We start from the raw sequence: 17,870 nt of genomic DNA on the forward strand, positions 1-17,870 counted from the left end.
GGTTGGGTGGGCGTAACACTTATGTTAAGGTCCACTCTGTCTTGTTTGTTTAGCTCTACAGTGAAAATTTGTTTGCGCACTTATGTGCGTGGATGCCTTTTATGATAGTACAAGATGTTTTTGAACTTTACAGATCGTAAATTTCACCGTACTTGTCACACAACGGTTCTGTAACCACGTTACAGAGGCAACTCCATTCAATAAAGGGAAGATAAATCCATCGTAAATAGACGAAAACATCGCTTTTTGGGAATGATCCCTCGATATGTTGAACTGAGAGGTGAAAAGCAGATTAAGATCTTTGAATCGGTAGTCGGAGAAATGCTTTGAACGTTAATGTCGTTCTTTTCAAGCTGTCTTTTGTGAATGATACAAATGTGACACTAGTACTACCTTGACCTTTCTTGGTAATTATGTGTCCATGACGCGGGTAATGTTGGGTGTTCCCACGATCCCACCATTTATCACTGATTACCTATTGCACCAATGACGTTTTGAGATGTATGGCGCAGGGCTACTAGCCTGCATGGAATCCATGAACGCTTCGTGAAGGCAGAGCGGAGGAACGGAGCGGGGACAAGCGTTCAGGGACCCACAGGGCTAAGTCTATAGTCCCTGTAGTAGTTATTTACCATAGTGCACAGAAATAGCTGAAGTCGCATATGGTCCGGTAGCGTCCACGTCGGGTAATGTTGCGTAACAGTAATGACACATACAGTACAAGTAAAAACAACAGTTGGGGATTACGTCAGAACGTTCTAAATTAGGAGTTGCACTTGACAGAGAAAGATCAATGGCGTTCTTGAGACATTGATTTCGGCGCCCTGGGCGGCGGCGTTAACCCTCACAGTGTCAGAGGAGCTAAGCCTCATAATCTGACCGTGACACTGAGGGAGTTAAAGCGGAAATATTGGGTCAATTCTCACCACTTGCGCCTGTGCTGTAGTAGTAGTACTCCCAAACTGTAACCCTCCCAGACTTACTGTCAATGGTGTCAACATTAAAACATGTGATAAATACACCTACTTAGGTGTGGTTATCGACCGTCAACTAAACTGGAAGGACCAGGTGAAAGCTGTACTAGGGAAATTGAGGCGTTCTTCTTTTATGATGAAACACGTCAGCCCCTTCATCTCAACGTCAGCTCTTTGCACTTTGTATAACGCCATTTTCCTGCCACACATAACATATGCCTGCACAGCATGGGACACTGCTCCAGATCAAGATCTGCAGAAGATACAACGAATGCAGAATCGGGCAGGAAAACTGATACTGAAGGCGCCTTACAGGACACCATCAATCGAAGTGCTTACCCGGCTGGGCTGGAAAGACATTAAAGCAACGCATAAACACTACGAGATCATGCTCGTCTACAAAGCCATTAACAACAAACTTCCACACTACATGCGCCAGATGTTTGCTTACTGTAGCGAGCAAAGCACAAGGTCAACTAGACAAAGCACAAGCAATAAACTAGTTGTTCCTAAACCTCATCTAGAGAGCTTTAGAAGATCCCTAGCCTACCGCGGACCCACTGCCTGGAACAGTCTTCCAGTGGACATACGCACGGCCCCAACCCTCGCTTCCTTTAAGAGACTCTTAAAGAGGTAGAAACCAGGAATGAAAAACGGACGGACAAGAACTACTTACCTGCTTTGACGTCTATGTATTTACTTAATTATGTATGTATATAAGCTGTACCACGTTATGATGAATATTTGTTTAGATTTATTAAGACTCAGAATCATGTATCCAAGTCTGATGTATGCATTATGTGTTTTGTAGTAATTTGTTGACCCTTGAACCTCTCCCCTGCATGATGACCACAATGAAAAGCGGCCTGTTGGCCGAATTGTGTATTTTCATCAATAATAAAGGCGCAAACAAGCAAACAAATGTTTCAAACCAGTGCCATGAAGTTGCGTGCCGAGTGCAGAGTAGCTAGTGTAGGGCAGTGTGCAAAACCGGAATAAAACAAACCCACGAGTAGGCGATCAGCCACACTGCAGTCACCGCCCCTCTCCAGCCACAGGTCCGCACGGAAAATCAGTCCAACAACCACTGTGTTTTTCACGTCTCCAGGCTGACAAGTTACTACAGCGTGTCAACATGCCCAAGTGCCCAACTTGCGCCAAGGAAGTCTACTTCGGTAAGCTAGAATTTTTTTCTTGGCTACAAAAATATTACATGTGACAGGTAGGGTTACTCATAGCGGGCTATAAACAATACATTACCTTAGCTTGACCATTCGGTACCGCTCACGTGGCCCGTTTATGTTTAGTACTAGTCGTAGTATACAGTACATTTGTATCAAACATATTTGAATTCACAGCGTTAATGGCTATGACCGCATGCGACACAGGAAACGGACAACAATTGGTGCGAGGTTCCAACTGTAATGGGCGTCGGCTCGAATAGTACGTAAATAGGTTGTCTGAGACACAATGTCCACCTCGATACAAAGTCCCACTGCTGCAATTTACAACGCCCAACTACGGGGCCAATATTTGTCATGGAGGCGGGGCGGGTGTTTTGCCATCTACAGGTTATTGCAGTGCTCTTCTACGGCGTAATTTATAACCGGCTGCGCTTGAGACCCTAAACACGTTGCAGCTTTACAACATTACGTATTAATATTCAGTCAGATCCTGTAAATATCACGTAAACATTGCAAGGCTCCGCTAATTTGTCTGTGTCATTATCTCACAATCACTCCTGTCGACTCCGAGGCATCCCAAACACTTGTTATCCTGAGAGACTGCCTGTAGGACCTGACTTATTTATACAATCATGGCATATCACGGGAAGCAGAGTGGCTGGCTGCCTTACCAAACCTGGACACCGATGTTATCAGTATGTCAGCATGACAAGCGCGCCGCACAATTAAAGTCCCTTCTATTCCTGCACTGCTCCATCGATTAGGACCGCGGCTTTATCGCTAACTGTGACAAGTCTGCGCTGAAAAACACGCCCCGGGATCGGGGATAGATACATCAGAACGGAACTCCCGGATAGGCGCCATGTATATATACATACAATACTATTCACCAGACAGACTGTGGAAGCAAATTTTGAAGTCCGTGACATGAATAGCAACATTCTTACTGGATACAGTCGCATACTTTTCCCAGAACGCTTTTGTAATTTTGTCCCAGGAATGGCGCAGTATTCAAAGCCTCAAAGTAGTGGGATATCCAGGTGTCGCCTCCCACGTCGGTAACGCCTTACCGTCCACCAGCCATAGCGGAGTGGCGTCATCGTTGTCAGGACACCGAATCAGCGACAACATCCAACAGTAGTGATGCTTCAAATAAACTATGTTTATTTCTCTTCCTGTAGAAACGTTGTGCTGTAAACCCGTGGTATTTTAAAATGGCAGTGCTAATGCAATGTAAAGTGGACCCTGCATTGCGTTAATGGATTTATGGTCAAGCATGCATACTGTAGTTGATGTGCACCATGTTTGCTGTATTTGCTATGTGATGCATAACGTCGCAGAGTTATTGTGTAGCTAGGTGTGGTATGCATAAATGATGATATTAGATCACATAATAGCCGAACTTTGGAATGAGTATACCTTGCGGCCTTTTCATTAAAAGCTTCTTTAGTTACCATAGACATATATGTGTGGCAATTTAAGCATTTTCTGACTTTTCATTCACAATTGAGGTGTTCAATGAAAAGCGCCCTACTTTTTCACGACAAATCAATGTTTCGTCCTTTGACCGGTCACATACAATGTGGTCCCATGGTTTCAAAAGAAACAAGAAGTTAAGAACCAATTCCTCCACCTTTGTGAGAAAAAGCGATATAGCTCTGAAAAGGTATTCCAGTTCCTTTTTTATTTACTTCTTTTTTCTCGGCAACAAAGAATGGCGCCATGTTTAGTGTTTGTGTAATCTGCCAAAACTAAACATATCTAAGGGAACCTTACAACCGTGATACGGAGCTTCCTTCCAGTCTCAGTTACCCATGTCACCAGTCAAACCTAGGCCTGCGGAAAAAAAATGTCGCAATCCGCTTTGAGTAGTGGAACGGTTTGGAAAATGTGACAGTGTTAAATGCCAGGCAGACTGGAGAAGTTTTCTTTGGTACTGCGCCTGAACTGTTGTTTGTATGGCTTTCACCATACACAGGAGTTCAAACCTCTATCTGTAATTGCCACAGACAGCCATGACACAGACTGTAAACTTATTCGTGACTACAGACTGGGAAACGACGCCAAGCCCTCGGTCAGGCCGTATTTTTGAGGAGTGGGTGGGGGGCGGGGGTAAGCACCCACTCTCAAGGTCAAGCTCCTGTCGTCATGCCTTACCACTGTTGACAAATGTTGGTAGTCAGGCTCCACCCACTACTTAGTGGTTGGCGGAAATGACCTGGATCTCCTCCCATATATCCAACAAACAAAATTGTGCCACGCCCACTGCAAGTTATTAACCAACTACACGAATACTAGTGTGTCATTACCTCATCTATAAATGTTCCTGATGGGTTTTTAAAAGCTTGGATTTTTGTCATCGAATCGTGGTTATGGAAACAAAATGGTTTACGCAACTGTTATTTTCTGCCTGCAGATTGGAGTGTTATACAGAAGAACGATTGCTCAGCTATGGCAATGTATGAGTCACGGGTTATGTTAGTAACACTTGTATTTCTCATTAAGCGTCGTACGATGCCCGCCATTCCACATGATGTCATCGACTTCCTCTCTCCACCATGCTTAGGCAGGAATCTTTGAATTCAAAGATTCTGATGCTTTTCCGTCATGCCTTGTTGCTATGGAGTTAGCCTGGTACTGAGCGGTGTTTGACACAAAGGATGGCTCAAATCGTTGAAACTCGTAAACGCTCTTAGTGGTAGACGTATTTTCAAAAGACCAGGATGTGCGATATTTACGTTACAACATTTCTTAGAAAGCTCAGTAAGTAGTGGAAATGGTGGAGTCCGACTTTCAGGCACCAGTCAGGCTGACAACCCCAAAATCCAAATCCCTCTTTCAGCCTCTCCTGCTATAAACAAACCTTTACCGACATCACCTCCCGATCCTGAGGTATTTCTGTAGGTCCTTGGTTCTGCATGGAAGCCCTTCCATACAATATGTATATGACAACTACTAGACACTACCGTTACTCCATCTTGGAGATTTCCTTTTCAACAAGCCCCCAATGAATAACGTACTTCTTCCTATCAGGATTAGCGATATCAATGGGGTTATCACGCATCTTGAAATGCCGCGTTAGACACTAGCTCTGGCCGGATTACAGGTGCAGGACAACCTCTCGTCAGATCTTGGGAGGGCCACCTGTCCGAAAACAATCTAATAGATCCGCGCGCGCGTTCATAGATACAAAATGTATATGCATGTGCGTGTTGTGTGCGTATGTGTGTGTGTGTGTGTGTGCTTATGTGTATATGTGGGGGGTGCCAGTGTGCAATGGTAAAGGGTCGCGGTCCGCGATACCCTCGCCCCTTCTGAAGCACGGATTATCGAACAGGCGCCTCTCCTTAAGAACGGCCGGCGAATCAAAGCTTAGTATTCATCCCGTAACGCAGCCAGGCGAACTTGAACTTCTGTCAGAGTAACGTCATACATGAGCACCCAGATGACCTTTTTAGCTGTTCCAGGTTTGTTTGGACTAGCAGACTAATTAAATGATATCCCATCTTCTGAAACAACCAAATGGGGTATAACGGCGTTAATTGAAAAGTGACGCTCATTTTCATGGGACCACATGCTACAAAGTGAAAGTTTAATACGCACCATGTCTATGTAATAAAGTAAGACTTGTGTGTCTGTGATACCATCGTGTACTAATCCTGGTTCCCATGACCGAGTGAATTATTGCAGGCATGCTGTCTGCGGTACCACCACAAGGTCAACCTCTGAACACAAAATAAAAAGGCAAAGATGATAACAGGATACTAATTGGATGTGCCACGGTGTCTGTCACATTACGCCATTACACGCTTGTTAACTTTTCATAAAGTCAATCGTTATCTGAAGGCTTTCCGGCTTTGTATTTTCAATTATGTCTTTTTGGGGGAACGTAAAAGTCAGTAACGTTATATGAGATTCTATGCAAATGAATCGCTGGTGAATCATACCTTATTGTCGTTGAAGTCGTGCAGCATCGATCAAAGTTTGCGAACAGACCGAGGAGTTGTGTCAAGTTCAATGGACCTGCAAACAATGTCAACAACTTCCGAGAGTGCGTGCAGTTGGGAAACATGTTAGCGGCAGCTTCTCTTTGTTTGTCGCCGTTACCATTACCGCCTTCTCTGTTCTTTCGAAGAACCTGTTTAATTGAATAACCTATAATGCCGTGCTCGTAAAGCGATCCTCTCAGTTGTACAGAAAAAGTTAAGTTGGAACTTAACCAGACGACACGGCGGCGTCCCAGAAAGACTCTTCTTGATCCACCAGGCCTGACCCAAGTCACAAGATCAAGAAAGGCATGTTCAGCTGTGGAGCTTCTCAACAAAGGCTATGTCTGTGGCTTGGTTCCTCTCCGATGATGTCGGTCTTCTGGCACGTAGTTGTCTAAGCCAGGTCATGTGTGTGTGATATGTTGACAGTTGGCTTTGTTGGTTGGAAGACCAGCGGTGAGACCAGAGGTCTGGATAATTGGGTCGGTGTTAGATGCGCATGGCCACCGGACCGAAGCGATAAGAAAATCCCCTAATAACTGGGATTTAGGTTTGCTCTCTGTCAAAGCACCGAAAAATCTGCCAAAGCTATATCAGCCGAAATATCGCCACAGTAAGAAGGCAATAGTTTATGTATGTAATAGTTTTTTTGATAAACGCACATCTCTGATACAATGGAATCGTTGTCAACCTTCCTCACCTGGTACGAGCCCTTGATAACAAGGTTTTCTGTGTCAAACCTGTCTCAATGTTTACATCTCTCGCTCGTGGAAAACTCGCCTGCAAGATTAAGTTTGGAACATATCCAGCGAACACATCCATCATATAATTGTACATAACCTAGCCACATTGGGTGTTCATTGAAATTTCATTCAGATCTGATTTTTTTCTTCTTCCAGCCGAGAAGGTGACCTCTCTCGGGAAGGACTGGCACCGCGGATGTCTGAAGTGTCAGAGATGTAACAAGACGCTCTCTCCCGGCGGACATGCTGAGGTGAGTTGTACATTACAAGGAAATTTCACCGTGGAAATTTCGAGCAGAACAAACACGTCGGCTCCTTCGACATTAAAATCAACCACACACTCAAAAGACAAAATGCAAAGGTTTCTATATGGAAGTCTTATATTACCGCCGAAAGAAAATCTGGTTCGTACAATTTGATTTCTTGGCTTCATTTTTTCATAAGTGAAATTTCCCCGCAGGGGAGAAATCCACGAAATGGAGCGAAACGTTTTAGCGAGTGTCGCTTACCAGTGATTCGCCTTCAGGAATTGGTGGGTGCGAAGTGTGTATATCAGCTGCCGTGATCTATGTAAACACACAAGGTCGGTCCTCTGTTTGGAAAGTATATATCCTTAACCTGTCGTCACACATCCACCCACCGCGGTACCTGTTCGGTTACTTTGTAATGTGTTTTCGGGCAGGTGTTGTGACAACATGGACAGGTGGGGCGCAAACTGCACGGTTTAGCAGATCTTGATTTGTTGACCTGCTGACTTACTTGAAAAGTACACCCAAATTGTCACAAATAATCACTTTGCCGGAACAACACTTAGTGAGTGATTACAAGGTGATTCGCCAAATGTCAGCACACATTGATTATGATAATTATGCTCTGGTTGAAAAGAAAATGATGACCTTTTCATTGTAATGATATCCGTGTACTGGTGATGTAACATACAAAGAATGTCAAACGCCTCGCTTGAAAAGTGCACATGTGAGATCTGCTGAGACGGAATAACAGTAACTCAAGATGACACGAACTGGCGGATCTAGCGATGGAATGTGAAAGAATCTAGTGAACTGTCCAACTTGAGGAATTACAGTAATCGCGGAGATGGTCATTGAATTCCTTGAGGATTTACCAACAATAGAGAGTCATCACGATATACGAGAAGTACCCGAAACTTGCCGATCAAGCTTTTCCCAGCCTTTCCTTTCCAATCAGAATCAGGAGGAAAAGTGCATGACGTGATTCATTAAAGGATCATCGAAGTCCGATACTAAGAGAATTCACATTGATCGGAACCTTTCAGCAGTGGAGAAAATTTCGGCCCGGCGTAATAACGGTGTTAGACTGGCAGGTGTTTGTATGTGTGCGGACTGCTGTCAGAGCAGTGACAGATGGAGAGACTTTACTGCCAAAATTGCACGAGTTCTCTGATAAGACTAGCATACTCTCCCAAGATTTACGTTGACAGGTGCATTGTGCGTGTTTCTTTAAGTTTGCGACCTCCAATAGAGAATTTCTCTCCAGGGGTTTCCGTTTTTGAAGTCATCTTAAGTTTACGTCTTAGACATCCATATAAAGATGGGGCAGAGCCGCGTAGACATACCTCACATTCGGTTACGCCACGCGGTGTCCAAGAGGAGGCGATTCAGTCATCCTTCGTCTATTTTTGTAACCGGAGGCGTGCTGTGCGCGAGTGGAGCGGATGAAGTGTGTGTCTGTTGTCCCTCTCGGACAGACAGCTGACCCGAGTCGGCTCCGGCCCGGCTCAGTTTCGGCAGGTCGCGGTCCGACGCGCAAAGGCGCTGAAATCACATCTCCTGTCCTCCGAGCGGAACAGAAAGATCGCAAAAACAAGACGGCCTCGCCAGCTAAGTGTTAAAATGACAGGGTTTAAAGAGAAATTTAAAAAAAATAAGATTTGTATATGTGAATTGAAATCAGGGTCTCTCGCGCCATCTTTCATAATATCATAAACACCGTAAGATCATATTCAAGTGCATCGTGGTAATCTGGACAACTCCCTCACTGAGAAGCAGAAGTAGTCGTCGTCTGGTGATTTGGAAGCCTGGCGATTTATCCGTCCCACTGACCTTTAAAACTGCAGATCAGCTGCCCTGTTATCTTTTGAGGCCCGAGATAAGCTACCAGTGCTAGTGACTGCCAGCCTCAGGTTCGCTATCACTTAAACAGGGCGGGGCTGTTTACTCCATTCCGCTTTCTTATCTTGTCACAACAAAAGTAATAGCTCGATAAGAGTGCCAATTACTAAATTAACCTAAAATCACTTTCGCAATATACGTAAACAGCAAGCGGGATCAGCGGTTTGACAAGAATGTGGAAAATAACGCAAATAAGACATGAGGGTTACATGGCTTTTAATTGGAAGAACAGAAAACTGTTTCATCCCTTATAAGGATTCAAGTGTGTCTGAGTCTGCTAACCACAACAACTGTGTTTGTCGTTGTGTCATGACACTCGTCAGTAGCTTCGCAGACCGATTTTCAGTGGTACATTTGTTGTTCGGATAGAAATCCATGCACGTGCAAGCAAACCGTATTTCATCGTCATCCTTGATTCACTTGCTTGAATATCAGTCAATACTGTAAACAAATCTTGTCTTTATAAGTCTCAAGGCTTAAAAGCAGAAGCGGAAGAATAACCCAGAGATTGGGTCATTCCGTACGTTTTTGGACTAGACTAGCCCTGTACCTATATATCCAAAGCTTCAAACAAGTGCACTGTACCCGTATCTTAAAACGTAGACAGTATCGCATCAATGCTACGTGACACCATAAGTACTTTTTGAGAGAGAGCAAACTCCTGGCTCCCAAATCCGATCATCCCAGTTTCACACGCCAGGAGATCCTCACCAAACCGGATGAAGGGCATGTTTAGCCGTCTGATCTTCACGGATGGTCGAAGATTTGGCAGACAGTTTCTGTAACGACGTGTCTAGTGACGTGTTGTGACGTGTGTGAGCCCCTGACCAGGGTGATCCATTGTAACAGACAACACAGAGGGTTGCCAGTAAAGTATCAGTCACTGATGTTGCTCTTATACCTGAATTATCAGGTGATGTCAAAGGTCACTTTTACTGTCAATGTCTTGTAGACAACTTCTCCACTATTAATGTCGAGGGACCAGACCGGGTCGTCACAATGCCATTCATTCTGGGTGTGGTGTGGGTGAGTTGGAGCGGGGGTGGGGGCGGGAGTAGCCTCAGCAGTTGGCCTGCAAACTATCGTCTTCACGTTCCATTGGTAATCAGGAATCGATCGGGATTAGATAACAATTATATGAGATACTTGTTTTGCAAGGTATTTGGTCATACCATGCAATTGATTTTGTGAGAGACACAGAGTCACAGAATAATCAAGTCATACGTATTCTAGGCTTACCACTAACTTTTTATGACATGTCTTAAACAGAAGCCACCTGTTCAACAATCGAAAGGGGATTTTGAGCGTGAAATTGGTTGAGTACGAGGTTCATAAACCGTCTGTTCCCGGGGTTGGGTTACACGTCCCCGGTATGCTTTTACATCGAACCTTGACGTCTTTACAAAGGAAAATGAACAGACCGCAAAATACGTTCATCCTGCAAAGGATTTCAAATCGATGCGGTCTTAAAATGCACCGTGTTGCTAAGGACTAGTTGTAAAATACTGGCTGGCGCCTTAACGCGGGGACTATCGACACACTCCAGGGAGAGTGACATGTGTACGTACACACGGGCCCACCCAGAAACCTTCTACCAGTACTCGGTAGAGTGTGGGGAGAACATGCTATCTTAATATCTACCCTGCATCTTTAGCTGTCCACTCTTATACGAATGGGAATCAGTTACAACCAATGTTACATCCAGGAATGTTAAGCTCCCATGAATGCCTGCCTTGTCCGGATCTAAACCAGGCCTATGTCCTGCAGCTATCCCTCCGAATACCATCAATTTTCCAGCAAAGTGCACCACGGAAACGTCCGGTGTGATTGATGGTATGTAAGCGCCAGCTAAGAGCAAGTTCACAAATCAAACAAAAGATTATTCATCCTAGTCAGAAAGGTCTTTGATATCATCAGAAAGTATTACCCGTGGCATACAACATAAAAGCCATGGTTTCTTGTACGTACATGTATGTAATTCTTCCTTATGACACCTATAGCTAGCCTTATCTTTAAATCTTCACTAGCTGGAGGCACCAAGCAAATTTTTCTATCATTTCAGACTGTATATTAACAGAAATAATGAGGTCGTAAGGTTAACCAGGGAGAGGTGTGCAGTCTGCATGATAACCAAAGGACGCAGGTGTAGCCGTAGGCAACTAGTTAGACGGCGGCGCCGTCCGGAATGTGTGGTCTTGCCAACGGCAGGGCCACATCCCTCCATACAGCACGGTCAGTGTGGCGGAGTAAAGTGGCTCTAATTGCCCAGTGGCTTACTAAAAGAATGCGGTATCTGAACGTGTCATCCGGGGCATTATCTTTCACTCTAATGTTGGATCAAAGTATTTTCCTCTCGGGTGCCTCAAATATTCGTTCTATGATGAGTAATACTCGTTGTGTTGATACGACTGACCGAATCCAACGTAACACTATAATGTCTATAATGTCGATAATCACCTGTATGCTCAAATTTCCTATCTCATCTCCCTCCAGACAAAAGAAGTTACAAGTCTTTTACTCGAACAGGCAAAAAACAAAAGATCAAATGCTTTCTGGGAAATGTCATATGGCAAGGTATGGCCTTTCAAAAGGGCAAACACATCAAGGGATCTGACGGCATTTTACAGCAAGCTGCTGCCAGAATGTCCCTGTTATAAGAGGCTTATATGACGCTACAAATCAGATGCAGATCGCCCATCAGTCAGGAGTGATGGTGCGGAGGGGGAAGAATGTACAGAGGTCAGAGCCGAGGGCATCTGTATAGTGACATCCAGCCGGGCCTCTGACGTCTGTAGTGATCATGACATATGCGGGGAGGTCAATCTTAACTCATGTTCCTCTGTTAAGTCAAGAACTATTTGATCGCGAGCGAGAACTACAAAAGTCCGACCAAGACCTTTTCAAGTCGTCACCAATAATTTACACGGGGGCAACATTACCTACCACCGAGCCAACTCATGACGCGAGAGAACATCAAGTACGGTGGAAGTCAACTTGAACCTGAACTCAATTAAACAGAGGAAATCCAGACCATCGCCTTAATTGTAACCGTAACGCCAAATTGACCCAGGAATTCTACTTCACGCCAAGCTGAAACTTTGCACCTGTGAGAGCGCAGAGAGAACGGTTCTGCTTAAAAGACGTCTTACGTCGATTGAACTCGGCGTCTTGGAAGATTTTAACAATAAAGCCTGCAGTGAGGTGGTATTGATTAGGTGGTTATTTCAAAGCCATCAGCATTTACCAGCATCTCGTACCACTTTAACGTGAACGCCAATTCGTCACATCTGTCCAAGACTCGCTTCGCAATAGGTGAAGCATTTCAATGTACTCATTTTCTAGTTCAAATGTTACATGTGGAAAAAGAAGAAGAAATGGTATATCAAACGCGTCATGTTTTTTCTCCAAGTTTAAGAAAGCAGCTGCAAACCATTATTGTTTAACATGGCCATTCTAATTAGCGTTTCAAACTCTATTTACCGTATGTGTCAACATCTCGATCATATTATACGTTGTCATAGTTACCGTTGCTATTTTGTTTCAGCATGACAACAAGCCGTACTGTAACCAGCCGTGCTATGGAGTCCTGTTCGGACCAAAGGGTACGTATGTTCCAGGGAAATTTCTGAAGTGATTTCCAACTTTACTTTTTCAGTCACTACCTAAAGCCTTTCTCTAAATCTGTCGCCAATGCTAACTGTACTTCTTCCGAGAATTCTTGTAATGTTAAACTTGGCTTTGCCTTTCCGTCTACCTTCTCTTCTCATCAGGCGTGAACATTGGCGGGGCAGGTGCCTTTGTGTACGAAGACAAGTAGGCACCGTGAGGTATGCCGTACCAGGCAGCATGAAGCGCCGCACTGCGGCATACAGTGTAGTTGCACGACATGTTTTGTGGTGGCGTGTCGTGCACATTTCCCCACTCCACTCCACCAGTTACTAGTACCACGAAATTTGGTCTTGGTGCCGTCCGTTTAGCCTAGTTGTCGGCCGACCGGAGATAATGAATTTGGGAACCAGAGATGACATACAGGAACCAGAGATGACATACATCTAAAATCAACATGCTAAGTGATGCATGACATGTTTGATTTTTAAAGACGTATAGGGGAGGCACGTGCACTCAAGCGAAGTGATCAGCATGCTTACATGTACGACTGCTTGGTGTATACTTGTTCCCCCGTCTGTCTCACACTTCCTCGTCCAACTGCATGTATCTCACACTTGACTCATTTTCAATTTCAAAGTTTCAAAATGAAACGCCGTTGATGCGTCGTCATATATCCTCTTACGGTACATAGATGGTCTTTCTCACCGAGATCAGTCTTTGGGCATGTCATGGATAAGCAAATGTCTGTGCTTTCGTCCATAACGTTTATATGTAATTCAGTGGTCACCCGAACGGCATTTACAACCATTATCGAATAAGTTCAATTCCAATGCTTACTAAACTACAATTGATATTGCAGTGCATGACATCTAACGGTTAGACATGAAATATTTTGAAGTTCAGTATGACTTCATCTTGACCAATCTCCAAGCAGATCCTAGGGTGGCAAAAGACGGTATCACTGAATTGGCCAGGCAGCATCCAGTCGCCAGAGAGGGTCCAATACGCCCCCCCCCCCCAAGGATCTGCTTGGAGATTACATCTTTACCATTATTGACCTGACAAACTGACGACTTCTCTCATCTGCGCAGGTGTGAACACCGGAGGCGCTGGGTCCTACTCCTACGCCAAGAAGTAGAGGAGGAAAACACGTCTGCAGTACACGTGTTGTTTGTTGTGCCGGCAGTTTAGTAGCGCTTTTGAAGCAAAGATATAGATTATTTCATTTTTTTCTGCTCAGACAAACGTTTGTACTAATTGTAGCTCCTATATTACCTTCACACGTCTTTGGTACAGCGTTAGTTACTATCCTTGTGGGTATAATCTTGTTAATGTAGATTTTCAAGTTGATGGAATATCCTCCAGTTTTATAAAATTATGCATAGTTTGATCATCTCAGTTCTACCCGCTTCTCGGTACCACTTATCTTTACTTCATGCATAAAGCACTGAAATAGGAACCTAACATTGCTCATTTAAGGTGTCTTATTAGATTGACAACTTTTGGATTACTTTATGGCTGTGGGTTTGGAACATATTAATGTATAGTGAGAAATATAATGCCTTATAGATCAGTGTGTGTAACAGAACACAGATGTTTGTCACGTCATCATCGGGTGCCGTCTTTTAAGGAATTATTCAACGACACGTCAGCGTACGCGTGCTTTGAACTAGACCCAAATTTAAATATACTAATCCTCGCGTTGTCTGCATAGTCAACTCACCCTTCGCTATAGGTTGAAATTTTATTTGTACATGGTCGACTAAACGTGTAGGAATAAAGATGCCTTAGTTAGATATCCATGTGTCAGAGTGTGTGTTCGATTGTCAATTTTTGTAGTCGTTTATGGTCCCCCAGCACATATAAGAACTGTCCAAATTCCTTTGAAATCAAAATAGTTCTCATCGTAGTTTTCTGTTCCCTGTTGATAACGACTGCTAAGGTGGCCCAACTAAGCTTCACCTTGAAAGCGATACTAGTATGAGAATTCGGACTGCATGACAAAAACTGGGAAGTGTTTCTCTCCAACTGGCTTTCAGCTTTTTATTGATAGGGGGCGCCTCTTCTGATTCTTCTGTTACTGAAGGGAGACTTACCCTCCAAACAAACCGGTACTTCCACCGAGTTGACACGACTAACCTTTGTAGAGTTGTTTACGTGCGACATAATCCGTCACTTCACCCCGCCCTGTGCACATCATCGCTGACGTGACGCAGGTAAACACAGTTTTATCCCACCATAGTGGACTCTGATGTGTAGTACATAACATAAGGTCCGTACCTCAGTCGCAGCTGTCGTAGAGAAGGACAAGACGACAACCATTCACCATTCCCCAGGCTCGAGAAGAGACACTGCTGTATCCAAAGATGCCGAACTGTCCGAAGTGCAATAAAGCTGTATATTTTGGTAAGTAATTTGTTCGAATTTGGTACGACTCTAACTGTCAATGGTACAACACACACTTCTATTGAGAATTCTATAAATGTTGATCCAAAGCTTGAAGCCGCTGGTACTGCAGACGCTGATATGACATATTTGTGAGATTATGTCATGACAGTTATCAGGGAGTTACCGTGACATAATCATAACTACATGTAGTTCATTTGGTGTATTACTTGACTGGCAATCACTGCATGGTCACAATAACAACTTTATTTATAAGTCACGATAATCATACGGAGGTACACTATTATGTCTTCCCGAGCCTTCCTGTGTATCTCTTTCCATAGCCAGTAGTTTTTGTGGACGCTATAAAGGAGTTACTGGGATCTGCTGATTGGATAAGGAACATTTAATATGCCTTGGGAACCCCAAAAGAACGATGTGACCAGGACATATACAGGGACGCAAAACCTGAGTGTCGAAAATTACAGTTTTTTTTACCAGACACGGTGGTTAGTCAAAGGGTTTACCGAGTTAAATGAAAGGCTTATGTTGTATTCATAGTGGAAACAGCCTAGCGATATTGTTACCATTTTTCCCACATGCGTCACAACGACTAATCTCTCCTTTCCCGTGAAGTTCTCATGTCACCAACAGTTACACGTAGTCAAAACGGACGGTCAGCCGTTGTTACTCTGGATGACCCGTGTTTTCAAACTGTTATCACCGTTAAAAAGAATTCCCCTCGGGGTATAGAAGATACATAGTGCCAGAAGTTATGCCAGCAATGGTTATACTTTAAGCAGACTACTACGAAGAATCGAAGAATGCTTAGTACACACACACACACACACACACACACACACACACACACACACACACACACACACACACACACACACACACACACACACACACACACACACACACATATCAATAGTCTGTCGACGAAAACAATAGGTGACCTCTTTGACCAGAACTTGAACATGTCAGAATTCGAATTAAAGCCCCTATGCCGAGGTAATGTTGTAGTACCTGCATTTGACATACATACAGTGCGTGTTCAGATGGACAAACTGACCTTACTCATAACGTTCGCGGTGATTCATAACAAACAACACAACCAAACATAGCGGATGCAGATCAAGATCAAACTTTCAAATGTGCTTTTTTTATTTTTGCACTTTTGTGACGACTCATGACTATTGAAATCTATGAAAAATACTAACAAAGGGTACAATAAGAACATCTGCACTAGTGAAGGTTTTTAGCTCACGAGAGTTTTCATACGGGTGACGTTGCTACACACAGTATTGTATTTATTTTCAGCTGAACGGTATCGTTCACTGGGGAAGGACTGGCACCGAGCCTGTCTCCGCTGTGAGAAGTGCAGTAAAGTTCTACAGCCGGGCAGTCACGCCGAGGTGAGTCTGTCAACACACATTCCAGCGGCAAAGTTTTCATCTTTATTATTATAGGAGGTGAAAGGGAGGGGGTACTAGTATAGGTCCAGGTTAAGTTTAATAGTTTAATAGTTCAGACTCATTAATGAGAACAAACATCATACTGGTAGCTCCATTTTTATCATGTTGAGTTCAAAACATCATTTTTTGATGACGAAGCACAAAAGGACACACATGGGTTATGCACATCACACCAACTTCGACAGATGACGCTGCTACACAAACATGTCATCGTTTTCGTATAAGGACCAGGAATAATGTTCACAACAATTAAAACTGGTGTAAGGGATAGGATATCTGAGTAGTTGATATGCCGATACTTTTCATCTTGCTACATGTACTTGAAATTTTGAATGATACAATGTAACATGTTTTGTTTCAGCACGAAGGAAAACCTTACTGTACCAAGTGCTACGGAGTCCTGTATGGACCACGAGGTAACGGTTTCACAACTTCATACCTCTATAGTATACAATCATCCTTTTGTTCTTTCGGATGACTGTTTTACAACCGAAAGGAAGATCAGAAGTGAAAAACAAAATCCAGAACCTCACCTGACACTTTCTTTACATGATAAATGGGGATCGATTATGTTACCCAATTAGTCGTTTTTATAACAATTCTTGGCACGAACCTTCGTCATTTATAATACCATTTCTCTCTCAGGTGTGAATATTGGCGGAGTCGGATCCTACGCTTACGACGGCGAGGAGATACCGCCGAGTCAGGCCCCGGCAACATGAGAGAGTACCGACGGGGACGCACAGATGACAGACTGTCCATGTCATGATGCTGCTTTTTTTGCTGCTGACAAAGTAGATTTTGTCTTTCATGCTCTTTCTCGGCAAATCATTCTTGTACGTTGAGCTGATGGACAAGAAGCGTCTGTAATGTAGATCTTGACCTTTGCCATCATCTCAACTGATCACGTTACAATAATATTGTCTTACCATAATATTGTATTTCCTTACATAGGTTTGAAGAAATTGAAATTGTATTTTTCTCGTAGCTAGAGGGATATCCTTCATTTGCAAACACAGTGTTTTGGCTTAAGAATTATTTCCTGAAACAGACGGTCGCTAGAGTTAAGGGTGAGACCCAAAATAAACTGGGGTGTGCCCCCTTTATGTATAATTCAATGATAAAACGGAAGGGATACACAAATAAACAAGAACTGGTAGATTTGGTAAACACTCTATGTACAATTAAATCAAGCTTCATTTCCTCAATCTGCAACTCTTTACTCCGGGTTTTTCACTTATATGCACTGCATATGTCAATAAACAGAACGACTGCACAATCAATTATGCGTGTATCAAAGTGGAAATCCAATAAGAGCCAAAACAGTGACGGTGGGTCGCAAAAAAACGCAGCCG

The 17,870-nt window shown here is 43.6% G+C and overlaps 1 protein-coding gene across 1 annotated transcript; it reads left to right on the forward strand.

Annotated features, from left to right (window-relative positions):
• Window positions 1–1,928: 1,928 nt before the first annotated feature.
• Window positions 1,929–17,798, forward strand: LOC109468139 (cysteine-rich protein 2-like). Its single transcript, XM_019766381.1, has 8 exons — window positions 1,929–2,149; window positions 7,047–7,141; window positions 12,585–12,642; window positions 12,811–12,854; window positions 14,950–15,055; window positions 16,361–16,455; window positions 16,877–16,931; window positions 17,161–17,798. The coding sequence occupies exons 1-8, from the start codon at window positions 2,110–2,112 to the stop codon at window positions 17,235–17,237; spliced, it is 570 nt and encodes a 189-aa protein (XP_019621940.1). The 5' UTR covers window positions 1,929–2,109; the 3' UTR covers window positions 17,238–17,798.
• The last annotated feature ends 72 nt before the right edge of the window (window positions 17,799–17,870 follow it).

This window comes from Branchiostoma belcheri, unplaced genomic scaffold, assembly GCF_001625305.1.
Source record: "Branchiostoma belcheri isolate BF01 breed outbred unplaced genomic scaffold, Haploidv18h27 scaffold193, whole genome shotgun sequence".
Lineage (NCBI taxonomy): Eukaryota > Metazoa > Chordata > Leptocardii > Amphioxiformes > Branchiostomatidae > Branchiostoma > Branchiostoma belcheri.

Excerpts from the sequence above, each read along its gene's own strand:
- LOC109468139 (XM_019766381.1), top strand. The coding sequence starts at position 2,110 with ATGCCCAAGTGCCCAACTTGCGCCAAGGAAGTCTACTTCG. Across the intron at positions 12,643-12,810 it reads AGTCCTGTTCGGACCAAAGG|GCGTGAACATTGGCGGGGCA; the intron begins GTACGTATGTTC and ends TCTTCTCATCAG. Across the intron at positions 15,056-16,360 it reads CAATAAAGCTGTATATTTTG|CTGAACGGTATCGTTCACTG; the intron begins GTAAGTAATTTG and ends ATTTATTTTCAG.